This window comes from Mustela lutreola, chromosome 9 (assembly GCF_030435805.1).
Source record: "Mustela lutreola isolate mMusLut2 chromosome 9, mMusLut2.pri, whole genome shotgun sequence".
Lineage (NCBI taxonomy): Eukaryota > Metazoa > Chordata > Mammalia > Carnivora > Mustelidae > Mustela > Mustela lutreola.
In genome coordinates, this window is record NC_081298.1 from 109,037,349 (window position 1) to 109,048,633 (window position 11,285).

Sequence of the window (11,285 nt, forward strand, 5' to 3'; positions counted from 1 at the left end):
ATGGAGTGGGGGGGAAATCAGTGTATTCTCCACAAAGAAGAGATTGATGGACTGCTACTGATCTGATAAAGGACCCAAGGAAAAATTTACCTTCCTAAAGCAGAAAGTAAAGTCATTTTTTCTTCAGGGCCATTGGAGTTTCACCACCCAAAGTATAGCTGGCAAAGAGTTTTGCAGATAATGATCAAGTAGTTTAAGAATCTGTGCACGGCTCGTTCACTCCCAGTATTGTTTACTCTAAGTTTATGATATTGTCATTCGCTAAAGCGCCATGAAACCACAAGTGTGGTTCTCTGAATTTTGCTTTTTACTGTTCAGAGAAATTCAATAATAGAGATGTGCACGCTCTGTCACTGACACGTATAATGGGACGCCAACCCAGAATAATCCTCAAAGAAATGGTAGCACCTGGTACTAATTTTTTCTGTTTGAGTAAATAAAAATATAAGTTTTGCCTTTAAGGCTCAAACAGCATTTCCAATGCATGTGGAAAATAGTCATCTTAAAACAGAGCTGGCTGAATCATCTGACTAGAAAAGCAAGGGATAAGGCCTCTTCCCGATTTCCTGTCCCTCTTCAGCAAGGCTTTCCAAAATTCTACTCCTGCGTCCTTCCTACATCATCTCATGTGACTCCTGGATACCAAGTTCTCAAATGTGTATGGAAAGGAAGTTTCCATACACTCATGCCTCCAGACTAGCCTTTCAAGCCCTCCTTAATCATCCATCCCTCCGCATCTCCACACACACATTCCCAGAACTATGATAGGAGCCCTAGAGAAATTCAGGAACCCTAGAAGAGCGAAAAAGGGGTGGGGTGGCTGCTCCATGTTTCCTCCTTATTTAAAGAAACAAACAAACAAACAAAAAACAAAAGCGGCACACAGGCTTTTAAGTTTATGCTGAGTGAAGCCTGGGAAAGTCCTGTCTAGAGTGGCCTCACGGGTGTGTCTCTGCGGCTGCACCCGGGCCCGAGGTGGGGTCAAACGGCAAAGAGGCGGGCCTGAGCGAGTGCCAAGGGATCTGGGGGCTCGGGTCTGAATAAACGAGAACCTGGGCGAGCCAGAACGCGTCAGAGCCCAACAGGCGCCAGGACTTCGGGAAGGCGATCCTTAGGTACAGTTCCAGCGCTCAGAAGGGAGAGCCATCCTCATGCACAGGATTCCCCACAGCCTAGGTCGGGCCGGAGAAGGGGGCTCTCCCGGTCCATAACGGACGAAAAACTCAGGGGCCGTATGACCAAGCCGGAGCAGGCCGGGTACAAACCAGATGAACAAGTCCCCGGTCCGGGGGCCCGGGCCCGGGGGTCGCAGCGCGCTCCGAGAGGACCGGTAGGGCCCGAGACGCGCCACGCCTCGGTCTCCACGCTCCACTTACGTCGTTGACCGTCGCTGCCCAGAGCCCGGGCTCCGGGACGGCGCCCACAGCCGCCGGCGCCCAGCACAGGAGGTAGAGGGCGACGCGAAGCAGCGGGGCCCCGACAAGAAGGCGGCATCCGGCCTGGAGCCGGGCTCCGATGCGGCAGGCGGCGGCCATCTTGACACGGAAGCCGCACCTGGCGCTCCGAGACGCCCGCCACGCCCCGGGTCCGCACCTGGTGAGCTCCGCCCCCAGGAGGCGGGCTCGGGTCGGGTGGTGTGTCTCTAACTGGGAGGTGGACGAGGGGGTTTGGGCTTGGGCGAGGAGGCGCGGTTCGGGCCCGCGAAGCTGGGCTGAGGCCCGGGCGCAGGCGTGGAGCTAAAGAAACTAGAGCAAGGCTAGGAGGGGTGGGCGGGTCAGGAGTGGAGGCGGGCCTCGGGGCCGGACCGGAGTGGGGAGGCGGGGCTAGACTTGGGGGCGGGGCCGGAATGGGAGGCGGGACTAAGGGGAGGGCCTGAGTGTGGAGGCGGGCCGCGGGAATAGGCGGGGTGTGGGCGGGACCATACTGGGGTCGGAGCGGGCTGGGAGGCAGGGCCAGCCTGAAGTCGAAAATTCAGGTCCTAGATTTAACTGTGGTTGTGGTCCGAGCTTAGTGGAGAGTATGGGATGGTTTCATGTCAAACTTCTGCTCTTTGTGTCTCAGTTTCTTGCATCCTCTGCACGTGCTCCTACCCCAGTCCTCTCAGCTCAAGGGAAACACACTGTTCTCTAAGTGGTCCAGAAAGTACTTAGAGGTCAGGGTCCCTGAACCCAAGGCTCTGTGTTGTAAGCGTAACATCGGTAGCACAGTTAGTAATTTTCAGACAAATAAAGCCTCCTGGTTACTTAAAGCTGAAAGTGGCAGGGCTTACGTCTATCTTATTGTGTACTTCGCCCAGCGTTTTCGTCTTTGAAAGCTTGCTGTCAAAGAGAACTCCTTTATTGTCAAACGTAAGTAATGTCCAGAGGAAGAATACAATCCCGGATTAATATTGTTATAACTTAAAATAGAACTGATTTATAGTCAAGAGGCTCTCTCTGCCTTATCAGTCACTCTAGTCACTTACTCAGCCAGTAATTACTGAGGGTCTAGTCCAGAGTTCTGAGTTGAGGTTCACGTACGTATATAAATGTGAAGATTGAATTTGTGATAGCTCCTTTTCACAAGAAACTTGTAATTATATATAATTTTTTTTTATTGTGCCAGATTTTTATTGTTTACTAATGCTTCGTATAGGCCCCTTGTTATACAACCATCAAAATTTGAGAGCACGGAGATAGATTTCTGGAACACTGGCCAATCCTCCCCAGTAGGTGGCACTAGCAGTTTGAAAGATATTTGCTATAAATTCGTGTACTGTAAATGTCTTTGTAATCCAGAAGTCTTTAACTTCCAACTTCAGTTGATGATGCTATGTATATTTATGTATATGATTAAAATCATTAAAACCTTAATTCAGTCAACAAATATTGTGTGCCTTAGTGCTAAGTATTGCACATTTGTACAGATTGCTGGTAATAGACTCAGCAAAGATTTTACATTATTAAAGTGTAAGTACTGTTGTCATTTAGATTTTGTGGCTATTTTATTAAAACCTAGCTTCCAAGGCAGACTATAACTACTGTCACTGGGGCGCCTGGGTGGCTAAGTGGGTTAAGCCTCTGGCTTTGGCTCAGGTCATGATCTCAGGTTCCTGGGAATTGAGCCCCACATCAGGCTCTCTGCTTGGCAGGGAGCCTGCTCCCCCCCCACCACCACCCACCCACCTACCTTGCTGCCTACTTGTGATCTCTGTCTGTCAAATAAATTAATTAAATAAAATCTTAATTAAAAAAAAAACTACTGTCATTGACTTGAGCAAATCAAGCAACATTGGTATCTCCTGCATCCAAGGCACTGCCTGGATAGGGATAAGATCAATGCAGCATAGTCTGCCATCACTGGTGAGGATGTAAAAATGTAAAAAGATGTGCACATGTAAAAAACCAATTAAATGAGGCAGAACAGGTAAAGCTTTGAAGCATGGATATTAAGAGTGTATGGGGGTAATCTAATTTTTTTCAAGAGTCCTTTATCTTTTAGAGATTTCCTTCCTTTGAGTTTTCCCAGAACCAGACCCTGAGGTAAAGATTTGAGAAGTAGTTCATTTGAGAGATGCAAGAAACACCAGTAGGGGAGTGTTATGGACTGAATTTCCCCCAAAAATTCATATGCTAAAGTCTTAACCCTCAGAATGTGACTGTATTTGGAAATAGAGCCTTAAAAGAGGTAATTAAGGTGAAAACGAGGTTGTATATGTGGGCCCTACTCCAGTATGACTGGTATTCTTATAGAAGAGGAAATTAAGATATGCGTGTGTGCGCGCCTCTGTGCACTCAGGGGTGCACACCCACACACAAAGACCACGTGAAGACACAGGGAGAAGACAGTCATCTATCTATAAGCCAAGGAGAGAGGTTCAGAAGAGACCAACCCTGCTGACACCTTGAATTCTGACACCTTGATGTCAGAATTCTAGTTTCTACAATGATGAGACAATAAATTATGTTAAGATGCCCAGTCTGTGGTACTTTCTTATGGCAGCCGGGAAAAACTGATACAGGGAGTGAGCAAATGGGACACAGAGATGAGACAGATAATAAAGGGGACATTATCATATCAGCTACTACTGTGGGCAAAGGGAATGTAATCTCATTGAGAAACTTAGGAAAAAGCATGAAACGCATGCCTCGTAATCCTCTCACAAGGGATGAAGGAGCTGAGCTATCCATATCTTCATACCTGTTAGTCCTTGGTTATGATCTGTCCCTGTGGGGTCGGGGGTGCATCAATGACACTGGCAGTTCCAATCTACTATAAGCAGGACACAGTAGTTCTCCCCGCTTTTGAGGAAAGCCTTTAAGCAAAGAGATGCAGGCAATGAGAGCTAAAGTCAGTTCAGCCACACTGAAGTGAAAGGACAGGAGGAAGATGGGCACGGCACTGACAGGGACCCTGAAGAATCTCACCCTGAAATATTAACATAAGTTTATATGATGTCTGGGATTTTCTTTAAAATAATATGAGAAGGAGAGAAATGAGTGGGGACACATATAAAACAAGACTGGCCATGAGTTGAACATTTTCTAAGACCTGGAGATGGATACAGGGGCATTTACATGACTATCCTATCTATTTTTGTGTAAGTTTGAAATTTTCCATAATAAAAAGTTTTTAGGGTGCTTGGGTGGTTCAGTCAGTTAAGTCGCTGCCTTCAGCTTAGGTCATGATCTCAGGGTCCTGGGATCCAGCCCCAGCCTGCTTCTCCCTTTCCTCCCTTCTCATGCTCTCTCTTTCAAATAAATAAATAAAATCTTTTTAAAAATTTATAAAAATTTGTTAGAGACTTCTGCTAGATGGAGCAGTAGGGACCAAGTTACCCTCCTGCCTAAAACAACAACAATAAACAGACCAAATATGAAACAACAGTTTTCAAGACACTGGACAGCAGGTAATGGACAATTATCACATTCCATAAGAAATAGATAGATAGATAGATAGATAAATTAATTCAGGCCCTCTTATTGGTCCAGCTTACTAGCTTAAGAAAGTTTCCAGATCAAAATATGGGGAAGAGAAACCAAAGCAGACCTAGCAGATTCCCAGAGGTTAGAAGATGGGATCCAATGCTAGTTTGTAGGACTGAATATGGAGAGGAAAGAGCTGTACAATGAGGGAATCTTGGGATCTCTAGATGGTTTTCCTTAAATCTTCAGCAAGAACTGATCAGTTTCTACATGTGAAGAAACTGCCTGATGCCAAGAAAAGATTTACCAAGAAGGAACAGTACCAGAAAGGCTGGGAATAGTGCCTGTTCTGATCAGCTAACCTAGGAAATTTCATAGATTTATAGGGCATTTTCTAGAGTTCTCAAAATTTTTTGGCCCCGACAATGGAGACTAACAGTCCCAAATTAAATAAGGCTCTTAAACCCAATTAACAAATCTTAAAAGCAAGACCTAAAAGGTCAAATTGTTTCCAAGAAAGTGTGTCCAAGAACAGAGCTTAAGGATATTTATAGGCATTAAAAAAATCTCTAGCACCTTAGAAGATCAAAACACAATGTTTGTCATCCAATTAAAAGTTACCAGGTAGGGGTGCCTGAGTGACTCAGTGGGTTAAGCCTCTGCCTTCAGCTCAGGTCATGGTCTCAGGGTCTTGGGATCGAGCCTCACAACCGGCTCTCCATTCAGCAGAGAACCTGCTTCCTCCTCTCTCTCTGCCTGCCTCTCTGCCTACTTGTGATCTCTGTCTGTCAAATAAATAAATAAAATCTAAAAAAAAAAAAAAAAAAAAGTTACCAGGTATGCAAAGAATCAGGAAAATATAAGACATAAGAAGAGGAAAAAAAATTGAAACTGATCTAGAACTGACATGTCAAAATGAGCAGAAAAGAATATTAAAAATTACTGTAACTTTTTTGAAAAGATTTTATCCATTTATTTGAGAAAGAGTGTGAGAGAGAGAGCACACAGCATGGGCAGAGGAGAGGGAGAAGCGGACCTTCCTGCCAAGCAGGGAGCCCAATGCAGAACTCAATCCCAGGACGCTGGGACCATGACCTAAACCAGAGGCAGACAACCAACTGACTGAGCCACCCAGGCTCCCCCAAAGTTATTGTAACTTAATTCCATATGTTCAAAAGTTAAGTAGAGACATGGAAAGTAGAAAAAAGACCAAATTAAGTTTCTGGCAATGCAAAATACAATGCATGAGATAAAAAATATACTAGATGGGATTAATGACAGATTGGCTACTGTAGAAGGAAATATTAGTGAACTTCAAGACATAGGAATAAAAACTAATCAAAATCTTAGAAAAGAAAAAAGAATGAAAAAATATTAAACATCAGTGAGCAGCGAGGATCAAGTGGCCCAATATATGTGTAACTGGAATCCCAAAAGAGGGGAGGCTCAGAAAAAATTTTTGAATAAATAATGGTTGAAATTTTCTCAAACTTGATTAAAAACTATAAACTCACAGATCCAAGAAGATAATTAAAGGCAATCAGAAGAAATCCAAAGATTACACCAAAGCATATCATAAGCAAATGCATAAAATCAGTGATAAAGAAAAAGATTTTAAAAGCAAAGAAAAAGGGGGGCACTTGGGTGGTTCTGTCAATTAAGTGGTGACTGTTGATTCTGGCTCAGGTCATGATCTCAGGGTCCTGGGATCAAGCCCCACATCAGGCTCCATACTCACTGGGTAGTCTGTTTGGGGATTCTATCTCTCTCTCTCCCTCTGCCTCTCCTTCTGATTGCACTCTCTCTGTCATTCTCTAAAATTAGTAAGTGAATCTTTTTTTTTAAAAAAGAGAGAAAAAGGGCGCCTGGGTGGCTCAGTGGGTTAAGCCGCTGCCTTCGGCTCAGGTCATGATCTCAGGGTCCTGGGATCGAGTCCCGTATCGGGCTCTCTGCTCAGCAGGGAGCCTGCTTCCTCCTCTCTCTGCCTGCCTCTCTGCTTACTTGTGATTTCTCTCTGTCAAATAAATAAATAAAATCTTTAAAAAAAAAAAAAAAAAAGAGAGAAAAAAAAGATGTGTTATATGCCAAAAAAAAAAAAAAAAAAAAAAAAACACAAAAACCCAAAGAGATAAGAATGACATAAATTTCTTGTCAGAAACAATACAAATAAGAAGACAATGGAGAAACATTTTCAGAAGTATTGAGAGAAAATTTTTTTTTCAATCTAGAAATCAATACTCAGCAGAAATATCTTTCAAAACAAATGAGAAACAGTCATTTTCAGGGACACCTGAGTGTCTCATTTGGTTAAATGTCTGCCTTCAGCTTGGGTCATGATCTCAGGGTCCTGGGATCAAGTCCCCCATTGGGCTCCTTGCTCAGTGATGAGCCTGCTTCTCCCTCTGCCTGCCACTCTCTTTGTTTGTGTTCTCTCTCTCTTTCTGACAAATAAATAAATAAAACCTTTAAAAAAAAGAATTGTTAAAAAAAAATAGTCATTTTCAGATTTATAAAAGCTGAAGGAATTAATCATGAGAAGACCAGTCTTCAGTAGAAATGTCCAGAAGATGATTCCAGGTGGGAGACTGGATTCACACAAAGGAATAAAGAGCAGTGGAAATGGTAACAACATAACTATATAAGATCTTATTATTGAAAAATCTTTAACAGATATTTTACTACTTAAACAAACATAATAACACTATTTTGGGGTTTATCACATGTGTGAAATAAAATCCCATGCCTCAATAGCATAATGCCCAGGAGTGAAGCAGTGGAAATATATTATTATATGGTTTTTATACTATACATGATATATCACTTGAACTGAGACTGAAAAAGTTAAGTATATAACTATAAATCTTAAGATAATCACTAGAAGAACAAAAACTGATGGGAGGTGAAATGGAATTATAGAAAATATTTTATTATTCCAAAAGAAGGCAGAAAAAAAAATAGATAAAGGGAATAAAACACAGATAGGACAAATAAAACAAAAAGCAAGATGGTTGCTTGAAAACCAACCGTATCAATAATCATTTTACATGCCAGTGGTCTAATTAAGTAAAAGACAGTGATGTCAGATCGGTTGGAAAAAAAAGAAAAACCAACTATATGTTGCCTACATGGAAGGCACTTTAAATATAAAAATGCAAATAGGTTAAAATTGAAAAGCATGAGAAGTTGTATGATGTGCTAACCATATAAAGAGGAAAGCTAAAATGACTATAGTAACATCAGACAAAGTAGATTTCACAGCAGAGAATATTATGAGGGATATAGGGAAGGTAATGTTATAATGTTAAAGGGATCACTTCATCTGAAGGAAACAATAATCTTATATACTTATGCACCTAATAACAGAGTTTAAAATGAGTGAAGGAAGAACTAGATGGAAATCTATAAACACCCATAATTATAGTCAACCCCAAAAGAAACCTTGAATCCATTAGCAGTCACTTTTTGTTCTCTCCTCTGCCAGCCCCAGGCAAACATTAATCTACTTACTGTCTCTATGGATTTGCCTGTTGTGGATATTTCACATAAATGGAATCACACAATATGTGGTCCTTTGTGATTAGCTTCTTTCACTCAACTTATTTTCAGAGTTAATCCACATTGCATCATGTATCAGTACATTATGGCTGAATAATCTTCCATGGTATAGATATCCCACATTTTGTTTATCCATTCGTCATCCACTGATGAGCACTGAAAAATTTTTAACAGATATTTTACTACTTAAACAAACCTTTGGTTTGTTGCACCTTTAGGTTATTATGAATAGCACTGCTATGAATATTTGTGTATAAAGTTACTGTGTGAACCTCTTTTCAATTCTCTTGGATATACACCTAGGAATGCAACTGGTGGGTTGTAATGTAAATCTATATTTTAACTATTTGAGGAACTGCCAAACTGTTTTTTTTTAAAGCTGCTGTAGTATTCTATAATCCCATCAGCAATGTATGAGGGTCCAATTTCTCCACATCCTTACCAACACTTTTCATTAACTGTCTTTCGGATTACAGCCATTCTAGTACCTGTGTGATGGTATTTTACCATTATTTCCTTTTTAAATATTTTATTTGTAAGTAATCTCTACACTCAGTGTGGGGCTTGAACTCACAACCATGAGATCAAGAGTTGCATGCTCCACCAACGGAGCCAGCCAGGTGCCCCTCACTGTGGTTTTGAATTACATTTTCCTAATGACTAATGAGTTGAATATGTTTTCATGTGTTGGCTGTTATATGTTTTCTAGGAAAAGTATATATTCAAATCCTTTGCCCTTTAAAAAAGTGGGGTTTCTTCCCTTTTAAAAATTAGGCTGTCTTTGTATTGTTGAGTTGTAAAAATTATTTATATTTCTAGATATAAGTCCCTTTTTATCCAGCCTAATGATCTCTGTCTTTTTTTTTTTTTTTAAAGATTTTATTTATTTGACACAGAGAGAGAGAGATCACAAGTAGGAAGAGAGGCAGGCAGAGAGAGAGGGGAGGAAACAGGCTCCCTGCGGAGCAGAGAGCCCTACATAGGGCTTGATCCCAGGACCCTGGGATTACGACCCGAGCTGAAGGCAGAGGCTTTAACCCACTGAGCCACCCAGGGGTCCTGATCTCTGTCTTTTCAATTAGAATGTCTAATCCACTCACATTTAGTGAAGTACTTATCACTGGCTGAATAGAGAACACTGTGAAAGCAGGGCAGACTTGTAAATTTCCTGAATTTGGAATATATTATCCAAGCTGTAGACAGATCTATAAACAAATATTGTTTTATATATTTTATATATTTATATATTTATATACATATATTTTATATATTTATATACATATTTTATATACCTTTCTACAAAAGGTAGAGGCTTTATTGCCTCAAGATGTTTAAGTACAGCAATGTTTAGTAATCTAAACCATGCTGACCCAGGGATGACATCCCTAAAAGCCAGACTTAAAAAATGAAAACAAGAATAATTTTTAAAAATTAACTAAGCAGCTTTCTGCCCATGGATGCTGCCGAGTAAGCATCGTTAAAGTCTCCCCTCCCACCGCCATCATGTCTAAGTCAGAGTCTCTCAAAGAGCCTGAACAGCTGCGGAAGCTCTTCCTTGGAGGTCTGAGCTTTGAAACAACCGATGAGAGTCTGAGGAGCCATTTTGAGCAATGGGGAACACTTACGGACTGTGTGGTAATGAGAGACCCAAACACCAAGTGCTCCAGAGGCTTTGGGTTTGTCATATATGCCACTGTGGAGGAGGTGGATGCAGCCATGAATGCAAGGCCACACAAGGTGGGTGGAAGAGTTGTGGAACCAAAGAGGGCTATCTCAAGAGAAGATTCTCAAAGACCTGGTGCCCACTTAACTATGAAAAAGATTTTTGTTGGTGGCATTAAAGAAGACACTGAAGAACATCATCTAAGAGATTATTTCGAACAGCATGGGAAAATCAAAGTGATTGAGATAATGACTGACCGAGGCAGTGGCAAAAAGAGGGGTTCTGCTTTTGTAACATTTGATGACCATGATTCTGTAGACAAGATTGTCATTCAAAAATACCATACTGTGAATGGCCACAACTGTGAAGTTAGGAAAGCACTCTCTAAGCAAGAGATGGCTAGTGCTTCATCCAGCCAAAGAGCCAAAGAGGTCGAAGTGGTTCTGGAAACTTTGGTGGTGGTCGTGGAGGTGGTTTTGGTGGGAATGACAACTTTGGTCACGGAGGAAACTTCAGTGGTCAAGGTGGCTTTGGTGGCAGTCGAGGTGGTGGTGGATATGGTGGCAGTGGGGATGGCTATAATGGATTTGGTAATGATGGAAGCAACTTTGGAGGTGGCGGAAGCTATAATGATTTTGGCAATTACAACAATCAATCCTCAAATTTTGGACCCATGAAAGGAGGCAATTTTGGAGGCAGAAGCTCTGGCCCTTATGGTGGTGGAAGCCAATACTTCTCCAAACCACAAAACCAAGGTGGCTATGGTGGTTCCAGCAGCAGCAACAGCTACGGCAGTGGCAGAAGATTTTAATTACTGCCAGGAAACAAAGCTTAGCAGGAGAGGAGAGCCAGAGAAGTAACAGGGAAGCTATAGGTTACAACAGATTTGTGAACTCAGCCAAGCACAGTGGTGGCAGGGCCTAGATGCTACAAAGAAGACATGTTTTAGACAATACTCATGTGTATGGGCAAAAAAAAACTCAAGGACTGTATTTGTGACTAATTGTATAACAGGTTATTTTAGTTTCTGTTCTGTGGAAAGTGTAAAGCATTCCAACAAAGGGTTTTAATGTAGATTTTTTTTTTTTTTTTGCACCCATGCTCTTGATTGCTAAATGTAATAGTCTGATCATGACTCTGAATAAATGTGTCTTTAAAAAAAA

General features: G+C 41.8%; 1 protein-coding gene and 1 pseudogene across 2 annotated transcripts in view; one reads left to right on the forward strand and one right to left on the reverse strand.

The window, feature by feature from the left end:
• Positions 1 to 1,759, reverse strand: part of TMEM87B (transmembrane protein 87B) — a 51,904-nt gene extending 50,145 nt beyond the window's left edge. The window contains exon 1 of one of the 2 annotated variants that reach the window (XM_059188379.1): positions 1,377 to 1,759. In XM_059188379.1, coding sequence (XP_059044362.1) covers positions 1,377 to 1,535 — 159 coding nt within the window. In that variant the 5' untranslated portion in view covers positions 1,536 to 1,759. The remainder of the gene's footprint in view (positions 1 to 1,376) is intronic. The other variant, XM_059188377.1, reaches the window with a different exon arrangement.
• Positions 1,760 to 10,038: 8,279 nt separating this feature from the next.
• On the forward strand, positions 10,039 to 11,285 carry LOC131808126 (heterogeneous nuclear ribonucleoprotein A1-like 3; annotated as a pseudogene).